This window comes from Peromyscus maniculatus, chromosome 9 (genome assembly GCF_049852395.1).
Source record: "Peromyscus maniculatus bairdii isolate BWxNUB_F1_BW_parent chromosome 9, HU_Pman_BW_mat_3.1, whole genome shotgun sequence".
In the NCBI taxonomy this organism is placed as follows: domain Eukaryota; kingdom Metazoa; phylum Chordata; class Mammalia; order Rodentia; family Cricetidae; genus Peromyscus; species Peromyscus maniculatus.
In genome coordinates this window covers 67,751,498-67,767,479 of record NC_134860.1, presented here as the reverse complement: position 1 = coordinate 67,767,479, position 15,982 = coordinate 67,751,498, and the positions used below count along the sequence as shown (strand labels likewise).

General features: G+C 46.7%; 1 protein-coding gene across 3 annotated transcripts in view; it reads right to left on the bottom strand.

Annotated features, from left to right (window-relative positions):
- The window catches only part of LOC102908997 (tumor necrosis factor receptor superfamily member 10B), a 33,986-nt gene that overhangs the window by 3,975 nt on the left and 14,029 nt on the right, over positions 1-15,982 (bottom strand). For 2 of the 3 annotated variants that reach the window (XM_076545278.1, XM_006986382.4), the window contains exons 2-7: positions 10,544-10,640; positions 6,396-6,509; positions 4,580-4,688; positions 3,502-3,692; positions 2,895-2,989; positions 575-650 (exon numbers count right to left, since the gene is read on the bottom strand). In XM_076545278.1, the coding sequence (XP_076401393.1) occupies positions 575-650; positions 2,895-2,989; positions 3,502-3,692; positions 4,580-4,688; positions 6,396-6,509; positions 10,544-10,640 (682 nt within the window). The remainder of the gene's footprint in view (positions 1-574; positions 651-2,894; positions 2,990-3,501; positions 3,693-4,579; positions 4,689-6,395; positions 6,510-10,543; positions 10,641-15,982) is intronic. The other variant, XM_042285085.2, reaches the window with a different exon arrangement.

The window sequence follows — 15,982 nt, the reverse complement described above, 5'->3', positions numbered from 1 at the left end:
CATTCTAGCACTGAGAATGGGGGCTGAAGGGAGAGCCCCGGGGGTTAAAAGTACATACTGCTCTTGCAGGGGACCTAAGTTCTGTTCCCGGAACCCATGTGAAACTAACTTACTAACGAAATACGAAAGGAAACAAGCGCCATTTGATTCTTTGACTCCTGAAATGGTTTCCATCCATTCTGCACAGCATCTCTGAAGTCACGTTTGGGATTTAGAGTACATACAGCTCATCAAACTAAGTCTGGCCACGTCAGGAGCTTCTAATTCAAGGCCCGTGGGTATTACCACAGGCCAGTGCGCCATTCTGGAGGCCCTGGTGGAGGCAGGGGTGGGAACTACGAGGGAGAAGGGAGGGGCGGTGGCAGAGTGGAAGGACAGAGAGATTCTAACAATTCTGTCCTGATGGAGACAGAAGGGAGGAGAGGGGGAGTTATGGTCCCTAAGTCCAGTGACAACAGTACAGGCTTTGCATCCATCCTCAGCTGTCACGGCCGAGCACTATGTGCCACGGGAATGACCGCTGGAATATCCCCCCGGGCTTCTATGTTATTATTGCCTCATGCAAAACACTCACCACCAACCTCGTCGATTCCATTTGCTGGACCCAGCAACTTCCTTCCTGTTGGAGAACTCACGGTTTCCTCAGGTTCCTGTAAACAAACGTCACAGACACCCTGGTCAGAGTCAGGAGATCTGGGGCCCAGGCCTGATCCTGATCACCAGACTTAGGTTACAGTACCACCCTTCTAACGTCTCTGTGAAGACACAGGTAAGCTTCCTGCCTCCGTTGCTTGAAGGCTCTTGATGCTGGTGGCCTAGTGTGGCATAAATGCTCACATCCAGTGTTCTGCGACAAGTGTGCAACCGTATAAGCCTCCATCACGACTGAACATCCCCCTTACTCTGGGGTTTTCCTTCTGGCCAACCTCTCTGCCCCAGGCTTCTTACAAAACTCCGTTGGAGACTACAGAGGAGAGAGCTTTGCAAGATCCAAGGTCAAGATTTGTTTCAAGGCTCTAAAGGCGTTTATTAATCAATAATAACAACGTACACATCAACTGTCTAAGTATGGAAATGAAAACAATAGCATTGGGGATGGGAAGGTATCTGGTACAGATGAATAGGAGATTTGACTGTTTAAAGGGTTTTTAGTGTACGTGTATGTGTGTCTATGTGATGTAGGTCATGTGTATGAGAGAGGGAGCTGTGGAGGCCAGAAGAGGGTATCAGGTGCCCTGGAACTGGAGTTACAGGCAGTTCTGAGCCACCCAATGCAGGTGCTGAGAACGGAACCCAGAGGTCCTCTGAAAGAGCTAACTGCTGAGTTGGCTCTCCAGCTCCTAAATTTGACTTTTAAAAAACAAACTGGCACCAAAGGATACTGTAAATCTCAAAGGTGGGGGAAAGATCACTGACCCAAGTCATCATGGACAAATTAATTAAAGCAGGTTTTTGATTGGTACTCACAGGCTGCCTCACCCTAACGCAGGATTTGAGAGGTCAGCATTGGATGTGGGGAAGACAGGTCTTAGAGAACTCAGGGTACGGGGGGTGGAGGGGGGGGGCGGGGGGAGGCTTCAAACTGGGGATTTGGCAGACAAAATAGGTGGGGTTACAGGTACAGACCATGAGCGTAACAAGCCAGTCCTACATGGGCTCCTGAAACAAAGACAAGGTTGCAAGGTGGGCATAACAAGGCAATCACAACCACTGGTAGTCATAACAACAGGTAGTCACAGGTGGTCACATAACCTTCTGAAACAAAGGTCGGGTTGCAAGGTGGTTATTAAATTTTGAAACAAAGACATGATTGCCATTTCTAGAAACAGGCAGCACAGAACCACTGTAGCTAAGTTTTGAAAAAACAAGTGCCTACTTATTTTAATATACTTGAAAATCTCATGTACAGCGGAGTATTGTATATATGTCTGTCTGTGAGTCTTTCGTGTAAATGATTTTGATATGGCATAAAAGTTTAAAGAAAAGATCCAAAGAAGCTGGCATCACCTTCATCTCTGGGGGGCGGGGGGGGGCTGCAGGGTCCTCTGACCAATCACTGAGCTCTTTCTACACTGTTAGCAGTCCATCACTTGAGCGGAGCGGCTGGTGACCGTTTTTAAATTGTATTTCCCTTTCTCTTTAGGAAATAAAAACTGAGCATAGTTGCAAAAATGACACAGAACTCGTCCAGGTGGAAGGAAGTCCCTGTCAGGATGAACATTTGACTGGTGAGTGAGGAGGGACGGGGAGGGGGGGAGGGCTCAATATTTAAATGGAATTGGGGGGGGGGCTATGAGTGGCAAGAAGTAAATGTATCTGCCGATTTTAACCGTTAAAAATGAACCGTTTTAACTGTTAAAAATGAAATATTAGAACAAATTGAGGGACAAACTTTAGGAACTTGGGCCTGGGGGGATGGCCCAGTCAGTAAAGTGGTGGCCGCACAAGTCTGAGGGCCTGAGTCCAGATGCCTAATCCTGCATCAAAGCCGGGCCCAGAGCTGAAGTAACTCCAGTCCCCGAGGATTCGACACCCTCTTCTGACCCCCTCAGGCTCCAGAAACACACGCAGCGCACATACATACATTCAGGCGAAACACTCATACACATAACATAAAATAAGGGGCTGGAGAGGTGGCTCAGAGGTTAAGAGCACTGGCTGCTCTTCCAGAGGACCTGGGTTTGATTCCCAGAACCCATATGGCAGCTCACAACTGGCTGTAAACTCCAGTTCTAGGGGATCCGATGCCCTCTTCTGGCCTCCATGGTCACCAGGCATGCATGCGGTGCACAGACAGACATGTAAACGAAACAACCAGCCACATAAAATTAAAGACGCTCGGCTCTTCAGCAGAGTCACAGTCTCCGGGCGGGGGCTGTCATTGCAGGACTGACCGTGTCGCAGTGAGAGTCATTTCCCACGCTGGACGTCGGCACTCTCATGAGAAACTCATTCACAGAGCTTGCACTTCCAGGGTCCCGTTGATGGCCTAGGAGAGAAGGAGGTTCCCCAGAGTAAGTGGGCGGGGGACTGACTCATCAGCCCTTTTGATCTGAGCGGAGTGAGCTAGAGGCTCCAACACTGGATAAGGGGGGGGCATTCCTGCTTGGGGGCTACCCTCAGGCTGAGAAGGCGCTTGGGGAGAGACTGGATGAAAGTAACACACAAGAGAGCCTCTGCTGGTTCTGCTGTAGCCAGAGCTGTTCCCCCGCCCTCTCCTGTCCTGACCTTTATCCTCAGCTGAGGAGTTGATGTCTCTCTGTCCTGACCACGCCCTCCTCTCTCAGGCTTGGTTTAGAGAGTGAGATGGACCGGTGAGATTCTGGGGCTCCGTGGTTTCGGGGGAAGTGGGAGATGGTATATCAATTGTGGAGCAAGAGGGGGGCTAGGCTTCAAGGACACTGGGGTTTGGGACACAGGGAGGGCAATTCTGAGGGAGCAGAGCAGGTTAGGGAGATTCAGATTCGGTGCCCAAGGGACCCACCCTCAGCCAACACTCACCTGGATAGGCTCTTTTCACTTGCTGCAATACTGGCTTCCAGACCCCAGTCATCAAAATTACAGCCAAAGCTACAATCACCAGCAGAGCTACCACGGATCCTACGATGAGGCCTAAGAATGAGTGTTTGGGGCCACACTTCCGGTTTGTCTTTGGGGTACAAGGAGTAGTTTCAACGTCTCCGTTGGTACACCTGGGCACACACAAGGAACAAATGATAAGACTTTGTGAGAAGGTCAGATGTGATGAAAGGGGAGTCACCCACTCTGCCCAGCGCCCCTGAGATGGCATTAAAGGAAGGACAGGCTCCTGTGTCTACACTCCAAATGTGTTCCCACATCTGGGCGCACACAGTGCAGACTTTGGGGAACTCTCTGTAGGCATGGTGGCAGCCTTTCTGCCTTTTCTGCAGGGTGTGTGCTGAGCTGCCCTGGGCTACAGGGAGATCCCAAGTTAGGAAAGAGAAGGACACCAGTGTGTGGTCACCACTGAGCCATGTCTTTGTCAACTTTAATAAGCAGACCTTTTTACCAATCATAGTAAATACCACGTGGTCAGGGAAGAGTAAGCGAACTATTTTCCCTCAGCTGAAGTTGAGACTGCAGGGACAGGGTCCTGGGTGAGGCCGGCTGAGTTGGCTCAGGTACCTCTGAGAACCCTGAGGGAGCCACACAAACACACACAGCCTCATTTATGTTTTTTTGCGGGCTTGTAGCACTTTTGCCTTTATTATAGGCTTCTGTCTGCACAAGAATTCTGAGGTGATGTAAGTCAACACAAGCCAGGCTATATTCTACTCATTCTCATGCTGCATTCTACAGATAGTAGACAAATCATCTGGCCAAGGGAAAAAGAATGGGTGGGAAAGGCCACGAAGGGATTGGTGGGGGAGAGGGACATGGAGAGATTTGCAGCTGGGCATGGAGAGGCCACAGCAGGATCAGAAGACCCCAACTGCTTAGAGATACCCTGTGGTGTGGGAACTCCGTGGAGTCGGAGGAAAAGAAAAGGATACAAGGAGGCTTGGGTCTTCTGGGGTTCCCCTGGGCTTGGAGGAGTTCCAGGGCCCCTGTGTCATACTCAGAGCATCTCTGGCAGAACTCAGGAGAGTTTTCATCTTCAAAGGTGCCTGGTTTACACTGACACTCCGTGTCCCGGGTGGAGGTACAGTTGCTTTTTATTTCTTTATCTGTGGAGTTAGAAGGATGAGTTTTCCTGGTTACTATGGTAACTTGTCCTCATGACACAGTTCCCTCTGCTTCAGCTCAACTGAACTTAGGCAGTAATAACCAGGGCCGGTTTCTATAACACCACAGCCTGGGGCATGCAGAGGATGGCTCCCATGAGCAGCTACCAGTACTCAGAGCCGTACAAAAGGAACACAATTCATGACCTCATGCATCAGATTTGGGAGGAACAGTCTTTTAGATCATGAGGACAGGTGCAAGGGATGCACAGAGGATGATCTTCAAACTCCTGGAAACAGGAAGAGCATGAAGAAGCGGAGACTGAACTCTCTCACCTAGCAAGAACTCAGAGCCTAGAACAAGAGAGCCTAGCCCAGAGCCAGCCGGGAACCCAGCCTGAACCCATTCAGCCATTCTTTTCTTTGTTACCAACTATGATGGTTAATCTCGATTGTTAACTTGATAAGATCGAGGATCATCTGGGAGACGGGCCTCTGGGCTTGTCTGTGGGGATTTATCTTGATTAAGCTAATTGGGTGGGAAGACTCATACACTCTGGGTGGCACCATTCTTGGACTAGGCTCCTGAGCTGTATAAAAAGGAGCAAGTGCACTGGGCACACACATCTGTTACTCTTGAGGAACGGGAGTTGAGCAGCCGCTTCAAGCTCCTGCCCACCTTGACTTCCCTGCCTCGATGGGCGGTTGATACCCTTGAACTGCGAGCCAGCTCGACCCTCCCTTCCTCCAGTTGCTTTGTTCATCTCTCAGCAACAGGAAAAGAAACTAAAACAATAACTACGACCTCAACACTTTGGCAGGCCCACCACAGGGAAGATGAATGCACGCTGAAGTTCCTGTGGAAAGTTCTAGGAGTGGCCTCGGCTCTCACAGGGCTAGAAGGCAGCCATTACTAAGAAAAAGCCAATGGATCCTGAGGGTAAGGATAGAACATGGCATGTCACTTGTAGCTGGAGACTGACTACAGGGACAGAGGGGAAAACTCTCAGTGGCTCTTTTCCTTTCTAAGCTGGTGTTGCATCCCATGACCCACACTTCTGACTTCAACTTCTAGAAAATGCAAAGCGGGCAAGTTACTACCTGTTGTAACTCAAAATTTGCTCCTGGGTGTCAAATCCATTGCAGAGTCGGGGAGACTCATGCTGGACCCAGAATGGAATTAATGCCCTATTCCAAACATGCAGGGCTCTTTACTCCTTAATACTGGAACTCTGGCTGGAGACCTCGCTGTTCCACTCAGAACCCTGTATCTATCTATCCATCAAGGCCCGGCTCTAACGCTGTGTGCTCCGTGGAGCCCCACCACTCCTCAGGACAAGTCCTTGCCCACGGGCACCAGGGTGCTTCCTGTTCACCAAGTGTGCCAACTTACAAATCAATGGGTGGTGAAGGCAGTGGTAACCGCCCCATAATGCACCTGGGGGTACTAGGCCCTGCTCTCCACAGGGGCAGAGTAGTTTCTACCTCATGCTCAAAAGATGATTGCAATGATTCCTAAAACATAGCACAGATGAACTCCCCAGGGTTTTTGATTTTTTTAAATTTTTGTCTCATTGAATTAAGGATAGGGGGAGAACAGGGTGGGGTAAAGATCAAATTGGGCTGGAATGGAGGTTTCCGAGCCCATAGCAGTTATGATTCCCACCCCGCTAGACCCCATCTATGGGAAGGAGGCCCTTTGTTCCGCACCTTTCTTACAGACGCTGCAGGGTCTGCATGATTCCAGGCTGTTGGGAGAGCTGGTGTAGTCTATACCCTCCGTGCAGGGATTGCAAGCCCTGGTCTCAGGTGACCGGAAGGAGCCTGAGGAGGGAAAAAAAAAAAAAGATGATGAAGGAAACCTCAGGACTTCCAGAGCCGCGGTGAAGACCTGTGTCCTAGTTAGACAGACTGGGAAGGGGAGATCACTACTGAGGAACTGCCTTCCTCAGATTAGCTGTGGACATGTCTATGGAGCATGTTCTCTTTTCCCGTCCTTCCTTTTCTTTTCTTTTTCTTTTTCTTTTTTTTCCCATCACAGGCAATTTATTTTGTTCTATTCATTCACAGTTAATACAGAAAATACTTGGAAACATTTCCATATGTTTGACACAGAAATCATCAAATAGAAGTATACAATGTTGACAGGAGGCAGTACATTTATAATTTATAACCCCAAATGTATTTATAAATTAGAAATGGAAAGATCTACAAATGAAATTATGAAGGTTCACCAAAGTCATTTAATCTGTCAGTTTCTCATTCATTTTTATGTCTTAATAATATTCTATTGTATGAATAAGCCACATTTTATTTCTCTCCAGTATTTGATAGCTATTTGAGTTGTTTCAACTTTTTTACTATTAGCAACACACTGCTGTAAACTTTCATGTACATGTTTCATAGGTGCACATTTTCAGTAGTTTGAGGATATATTCCTAAGGGTAGAATTGTTACTCAACAATTCTACCCTTTTATTTTTTTTAATGACAGGGTCTCACTATGCAGCCCTAGCTAGCCTAGAACTCACTATGTAGGCTAGGCAGAAACAGTTCAAAGTAAGACTGGTCTACATAAGCACATTCCAGGATAGCAAAGGCTAAACAGTGAGACCTGCTACCCCAGTAAAAAAGAAAGAGGATTATGAAAGGATATTATGAACCTTGGTACATCAACAAAGTAGGTAATTTGTAAAACAGACAATCTCTACAGGCAGACAATGGCAAACCAACTCAAGATGCAGCGATCAGGTACCCGTTCTCTTTCCAGCCCTTCTGGGACCTCAGGCCTGCATCCCTATCAGGGTGGGAGAGGTTGGTCCTCCACCGATGGGAGCAGTAGACAGTGTTCCTAGTGACTGGGTCTGTGCAGTGGAGGAACGGAAGGTATCACAGTCTACCCTCTGTGTATGCCTACACCACTCAGCAGAGATGGAATGTCCTCAAGATAGGTGGCTCCAGCACCAAGTCACCTCCTTGGGGACTGTGTCTTCTCAGCAACTGCCTCCTGTTCCATTCATTCCCGGAAGGAAGGAGGCTGAAGCCATGGCCAAAAGGAAGGGAAGCAGTCTCTTCTTCTTCTTTTACTTTTTTTTTTTTATTTATTCTGTGTGTCTTTCACATCATGTATCTCGAGCCCATGCATTTCCCCATCTCTTTGCATCTGCCCTCTGCTCCTACAGTCCCCCTCCCCCTGCCAAATAAAACAAAATTTAAGGGAAAAAATTAAAAAAAAATCTCATCGTGGAAGCTGCAGTGTGACACAGTGAGTCACGCAGTAAACATCTTTGTCCACATATCTTTACTTGCAAGTGTTCATTGCAAAGAGTCATTGGTCTGGTTCGAGGCCTCTGGTTTCTACTATACCATCCATGCTGGGCCCTCCCTGGGACTCTTCCTGAATATCCTGTTGTTGCCCTGTGTCGTGGAGATCCTGCAGCTTTGGGTCTGTGGGTCAGGCCCCTTCATGCGCTCTAGCAGAGTGTAGATGGGGTGGATGTTAGGGCAGGCCAAGTCATAACCCTGGTTCTGGGCCTGGGCAGCTGCAGGGTTGGTCTGCCTGCCAGTTCTTCCCATCCTCGACACCAGGGTGAACTCTCCAGCATTGACCCAGCTAATTTACCTCTTGTAGCAATGAGCGAGGGGCCAGGCCAGTTCTCCTGCCTTTGTGCCCTCAGAGTCAGCTCTCCCACACCTACACCATCAGGACCAACTCCACTATTGCCCAGGCAAGGTGCAGGGGCCATTCTCCCAAGCACTGAAGCTGATGAGGGGCAGGGACAGCCTTTCCGCTTCCATGACCCCAGGGCCAGCTCCTTTACCTGTCCCAGGTGTCGGTGGGTAGGGCGTGGGGGGAGGGCATCTCTCTTTCATCCATGCTACCATATGTTAGGTGAGAAATGGGGACAGCACCCTCCATACACAACATTGGGGCTCAGTCACCCACAGGGCCAACTCTGCTGTGCTGCCTAGGTGAGGAGCAGGGTCCGCTTTCCTGAATGCCATAGCTTGTGGTGGTGGTGGGGGGTTGTAGGCAGTAAGGGATGAGGGGTAAGGAGGGCATCTCTCCCCTACCCATACTACCACATGACAGTAGTGAGGATAGCTCTCCACGCTTACAACTTCGAGGCTGGCTCACCCACACCTCCACCAACAGGGTCAGCTCTACTGTGTTGCCCAGTTGAGGTGTAGGGCCTGCTCTCCCGAGTGCTGCAGCTGGTGCGGGGCAGAGACAGCTCTCCCACTCTTGTGACCTCAGGGCCAGTTCTCCCACTTGCCCCAGGCATTGATGGGGGGAGGGAAGGGCCCCCCTCCGCCCCGTCCATGCTGCCACAAGATAGACTGAGTATTGGGGACATCTCTCCCATGCTCATGGCTCCAGGGCTTGCTCACCGGCACCTGCGCCAACAGATTGGCTCTATTGTGCTGCCCAGGTAAGGTGCAGGACCGGGAGGCAGCTTGGCAGCTTCTTTAGGAGGCCAAGGAGCGTGTATCTTATCTCTGCAGTGGTGCCCACAGGCACCAGGAGCAGCCGGAACCTGCAGGGTTGCAATGGGGCCATTCTAAAGAGACACTTGTGACCTCTACCTTTGACTATAAGACTATTGAGACACTGCACTCCAACAAATTGGAAATCTTGTACTGGGGAGAGAAGAATGATGGCTATGGCTAGGCAGGGACAGGAACTTATAAGGAAAGAGACTTGCAACTTGTCAGACCACCCTGCAGGACAGAATGGGGCCAAAACAATGATGGGTCAATAATTCTGGTAGTCGGAGAGATGGCTCAGTGGTCAAGAGCTGAGGAGAAGCCAGGTTCAATACCCAGCACCCACATGGCAGCTCACAGCTGTGTGTAATTCCAGTTTTAGGGGATTTGACACCCTCACACAGACATACATGCAGGCAAAACACCAACGCACATAAAATAAAGTTATTAAAAATATGGAAATAAGCCGGGCGGTGGTGGCGCATGCCTTTAATCCCAGCACTAGGGAGGCAGAGCCAGGTAGATCTCTGTGAGTTCGAGGCCAGCCTGGACTACCAAGGGAGTCCCAGGAAAGGTGCAAAGCTACACAGAGAAACCCTGTCTCGAAAAACCAAAAAAAAAAAAAAATGGAAATAAAACAACATATAACTTTGACCCCTACTTAACCCTGAACATCATGTCAAAGATGGATTGGGGGGGGGGTCACTAGACCCTCTGTCTGTTTCCAATGTGGCCACAATAGACAAATCGCCTTCTTCTGAATTCTAATGTCAACCAATGACTCTTTTGATTGGTATACTTATTGAGGATGATGGTAGAGCCTGGCTTGCCAGGACTGCCAAAACACGGACTCTGACTTTGATAATTCTGGTACAGGACCAGGCTGGGAGCTACCTAAGGTTCCAAAGAGAGTTAAGATGAGGGAAAAGAATGTGAACACAGCTGGTTTCTATGGTTTTATGATTGTAGGTAGCATCCCCAGAATTCACACGATGCAAATAAGTGAACAGTAACTGGATGGCAGAGTCGGGGCTACAGGTAATGTGCTCATCTCGCATGAATGAGGCCCTAGGTTAGATCCAGCGAAAAGAAAAATAAAAAAGAAAAGAAAAAGGAACTGGACAGCCAAGGGTAAAATAAGAAGCTGGACCCTTACCTGATACTGTGTACAGATACCTAAATGGAGGCATGGAAACTACCAAACTCCTAGAAAACATGGGGATAAATCTTCATGGCCTTGCATTTAGAAGATACCAATAAGTATCTACAGCATAAAGAAAAACAGGAATTTCAAGGACCAGAAGACTGGAAGAACACGGAGCTGGGGGTGGAGGGTTGGAGCCACAGACTGGCAATCAATCTAGAACGCACCTGGTGGACACTCTATTTCCGATGGGCTCTGACCGGCTCTCTGGAGGTCAGCTTGTAGATCACCGACGGGCTCGGCTGTCACTATACATCGGAGGCTCTGTAAGAACAAGGCAGGCACTGCCTTAAGTGGCTGTTGGGTCTCACCATCACAAGGCCATCTCCCATTCCCTTCCCTCCAGCTTCTAAAACAACCTGGACCTTCGACCCTCCCTCACTTCTAAAACGGCCCAGCACTTGTGCTCAGATTCCTCTTTGCTTCTTACAGAAGCTGGATGTACTCCTCTCTTTGACTCTTTCCTGTTTAAACAAATTAAATTTGTATGCACATAGTGCAAAATAAGAGGAAAGTCTTTAAAATAAAAATTTCATTTTCTCAACTAGAAATAACATGCATCCTTTAATATACTGTCTTGTTTCCCATGTGCCTACTTAATCATCTCTCTCTCTTTCTCTTTCTCTCTCTCTCTCTCTCTCTCTCTCTCTCTCTCTCTCTCTCTCTCACACACACACACACACACACACACACACACACACACACACACACAGTTTTTAAAAATGCAGTCAGGAGCTGAGAAGATGGCTCAGTGGATAATACACTTTGCCACACAAACATGAAGACCTGAGCTCAGATTCCCAAAACTCATATAAAGCTGGGCACAATGGCACACATCTGAAATCTCAGGGCTCCTATGGCTGGCTAGAAAGTGCAGACCGAGAGTCCCTAGAAGCTCATGGGACAGTCAGCAGCATGCTCAGTGGGGAACAAGAGAGATCCTGCCTCATGAGGTAGAGGTGAGGGCTGACACCCGAGGCTGCCTTCTGATCTCCAGGCAAATTCCATGGCACGGCGTTCACACCAACTCATTAAGTGTGCACACACAGATTTTTTCAAAATGCATTCAGGTATACCTTAGGTAAAACTTAACATCTTAATCATTTTAAACATTTAGGCCAGCAGTGCTAAGAGCATTCACATTGTTGTGTAAACAAAATCCAGAATTCCCAACCTGCCCCGGACTTCCCTTCTGGACAAGAGCTCCCATCCTGCCCCGGACTTCTCTTCTGGACAAGAGACCCCATCATGCCCTGACTTCCCTTCGGGACCAGAGAGAGAGCTCCCATCCTACCCCAGACTTCCCTTCTGGACCATAGAGAGTTCCCATCCTGCCCCGGACCTCTCTTCTGGACAAGAGCTCCCATCCTGCCCCGGACTTCCTTTCTGGACAAGAGAGCTCCCATCCTGCCCCGGACTTCCCTTTGGGACCAGAGAGAGAGCTCCCATCCTACCCCAGACTTCCCTTCTGGACCATAGAGAGTTCCCATCCTGCCTCGGACCTCTCTTCTGGACAAGAGCTCCCATCCTGCCCTGGACTTCCCTTCTGGACAAGAGCTCCCATCCTGCCCCGGACTTCCCTTCTGGACAAGAGCACCCATCCTGCCCTGGACTTCCCGTCTGGACAAGAGCTTCCATCCTGCCCCAGAGTTCCCATTTGAACAAGAGAGCTCCGATCTGGACAAGAGAGAGACTTCCTGAATCTGTCAGCTCTGTCTGAACCAAATGCACTGATAAGACCAAGAATGAACCACAAGGAGATGGGCCTACGTCAAGGCAGAAGTACATACAACAAAATGAAGAGCAATACAGCATCACCAGAACCTAGCCCGCCTCCAACATCTAGACCTGAACATGAAAAATTGGAAGAAGCAGAAGAGAACAGCCTTATGAATAACATCATGAAGAAGGTAGAGGCTTGTGTAGAGGAAAAGACAAAATAAAGGGAAGAACTCTATAAACAACTAGAGGAAAGGGCAAACAAATTAGAAGAAAACAATAAAGTCCTGGAAGAAAACAATAAAGTACTGAAAGAAAATCATGAAAAAGCAATGAAACAAATGAAGGAAACAGTCAAAGACCTGAAAAGGGAAATAGAAAAAATGAAGACACAAACAGAGGGAATGCTGGAAAAAGAAAATCTCAGTAAACGATCAGGAACTTCAGATGCTAGTATAACCAACAGAATGCAAGAGATGGAAGAGAGGATCTCTGGCGTTGAAGATACAGTAGAAGAAATAGATTCATCAGTCAAAGAAAACACTAAAGCCAACAAAGTCATGAACCAAAATGTCCAAGAAATTTGGGACACCATGAAAAGACCAAACCTATGAATAATAGGGATAGAGGAAGGAGAAGAATACCAACTCAAAGGCACAGAAAATATATTCAACAAGATCATAGAAGAAAACTTTGCCAACTTAAAGAAGGAAATGCCTATGAAGATACAAGAAGCCAATAGGACACCAAACAGACTAGACCCCCCAAAAAAGTCCCCTTGCCACATAATAATTAAACAACTAATTGTACAGAATAAAGAAAGAATATTAAGAGCAGCAAAGGAAAAAGGCCAAGTGACTTATAAAGGCAAACCCATCAGAATAACACCTGATTTCTCAATGGAGACTTTGAAAGCCAGAAGGACCTGGACAGATGTAATGCAGACACTAAGAGACCATGGATGCCAGCCCAGACTAATATACCCAGCAAAACTTTCAATCATCATAGACAAGGCATTCCAAGACATAAACAAGACATTCCAAGACAAAGCCAGATTTAAACAATACTTATCCACAAACCCAGCCCTACAGAAAGCACTAGAAGGAAAATTCCAACCTACAGAAAGCACTAGAAGGAAGTCAGATACACCCTCGAAAACACAGGCAATAGATAAAGCCATAGCAGTAAACCCCAAAGAAGAGAAATACACACACACTACCATCAAAAAATAAGAGGGATGAACAATTACTGGTCATTAATATTCCTTAATATCAATGGACTTAATTCACCTATAAAAAGACATAGGCTTACAGAATGGATATGAAAGCAAGACCCATCTTTCTGCTGCATACAAGAAACACATCTTCAATTCAAAGGCAGACACTACCTAAGAATAAAAGGCTGGGAAAAGACTTTCCAATCAAACGGTCTTAAGAAACAAGCGGATGTAGCCACCCTGATATCCATCAAAATAGACTTCAAACTAAAATCAATCAAAAGAGATCAAGAAGGGCATTACATACTCATCATTACCAAACTCCTTCTATGAGGCTACAATTACCCTGATTCCTAAACCAAACAAGGATACAACAAAGAAAGAGAAATACAGACCGATCTCCCTTATGAACATTGATGCAAAAATACTCAAGAAAATACTGGCAAACAGACTCCAAGAACACAGCAAAACAATTATCCACCATGATCAAGTAGGCTTCATCCTAGGGATGCAAGGGTGGTTCAACATACGAAAGTCCGTCAATGTAATACACCATGTAAACAAACTCAAAGAAAAAAACCACATGATCATCTCACTAGATGCAGAAAAGGCATTTGACAAAATCCAACACCCCTTCATGATAAAAGTCTTGGAGCGATCAGGAATACAGGGAACATACCTAAACATAATAAAGGCAATTTACAGCAAACCAACAGCCAACATCAAATTAAATGAAGAAAAACTTAAAGCAATTCCACTAAAATCAGGAACGGGGCAAGGCTGTCCACTCTCCCCATATTTATTCAATATAGTACTTGAAGTTCTAGCCAGAGCAATAAGACAACATAAGGAGATTAAGGGGATACAAATTGGAAAGGAAGAAGTCAAGCTTTCCCTATTTGCAGATGACATGATAGTATACTTGAGTGACCCCAAAGATTCCACCAAGGAACTGATACAGCTTATAAACACCTTCAGCAACATAGCAGGATACAAGATCAACTCAAAAAAATCAGTAGCCCTCCTATATACAATGGACAAAGAAGCTGAGAAGAAAATCAGAGATACATCACCCTTTACAATAGCCACAAATGACATAAAATACCTTGGGGTAACACTAACCAAGCAAGTGAAGGACCTAGGGCGAGGGCCGAGGGAAAGAGAGCTTAGGGGAGTGGGAGATGCCAGCTGGATCAAGAACAGAGAGGGAGAACAAGGAATAAGAGACCATAATAAATGAAGACTACATGAGAAAAGGAAGAAACAAAGTGCTAGCGAGGCGCACAGAAATCCACAAAAATACCCCCACAATAGACTGCTGGCAATGGTCTAGAGACAGCCAGAACTGACCTACTCTGGTGATGGGATGGCCAAACACCCTAACTGTTGTGCTAGAAACCCCATCCAAGAACTGAGGAATCTGGATGCAGAGATCCACAGCTAGGCCCCGGGTGGAGCTCCGGGAGTCCAATTAGTGAGAAAGAGGAGGGTTTATAAGAGCGAGAATTGTTGAAACCAAGGTTGGATAAAGCACAGGAACAAATAGCCAAACGAATGGAAACACATGAACTATGAACCAAAGGCTGAGGGGCCCCCAACTGGATCAGGCCCTCTGAATAGATGAGACAGTTGATTGGCTTGATCAGTTTGGGAGGCATCTAGGCAGTGGTACAGAGCGGGTCCTGTGCTCATTGCATGAGTTGGCTGTTTGAAACCTGGGGCTTATGCAGGGACACTTGGCTCAGTCTGGGAGGAGGGGACTGGACCTGCCTGGACTGAGTCTACCAGGCTCATCTCAGTCCTTGGGGGAGGCTTTGCCCTGGAGGAGGTGGGAATGGGGGGTGAGCTGGGGGGAAGGGGAGGGGGGCAGGAGGGGGGAGAACAAGGGAATCCGTGGCTGATATGTAGAACTGAATGGCATTGTAAAATAAAATAAAAGGAAAAAATAGTAAAATTGAAATAAAATTATATTCTTAATTTCTAAATTGGATTTATACCAATTCAGTATATAGTTAAGGAATGTCATAATAGCAATGTATAAAAGAAGAAAACTACATGTAATTATAAAGGTCTGTCTTATTAAAGTTAGAATTTGAATATAGCTTGTTGGTTAATTATGTAGTCTAAAAATCCCTGAGAGAAGAAACTAGGCTGTGAAGCTCATTAATACTATTTTGTATATTGTGTTTTCTAAACAGGAAGCTCCTGAGTTTGAACTGTAATGGCTAAAGAAATAAATGAATTAAATACAGGCTTAGATTTGACATTGATGTTTCTACCATTCAACCCAATACAACATTTAGTTTCAGTGCAATATTGTTAATCATATATATTATTTCTTTGTCTAGTATACATATCTATTTATGTACCAGTTACAGTGTTACTCGCTGATGATACAAAAAAGGAAATAAAAAATAATTTCAAAAAGAAAAAAAAAATAACAAACCGCTCACTCCTTGGTCTACCTCTCCATGCTGGCAACCACTGATCTGCTTATCCTCTTTTTCTTTCTTTTTGTTCTGTTTTGTTTGTTTTTCAAATAGCTAAAAAGGTACCCAAAGTAGCTAAAAGCCAAGAGAGTTTGGAAAAAACGGTTCTTACAGAGGGCTGCCTGGCACTAACTGAACCTGTCCTAACCTCGGTTCCTACTTTGATTCTACTTATTCGTTTT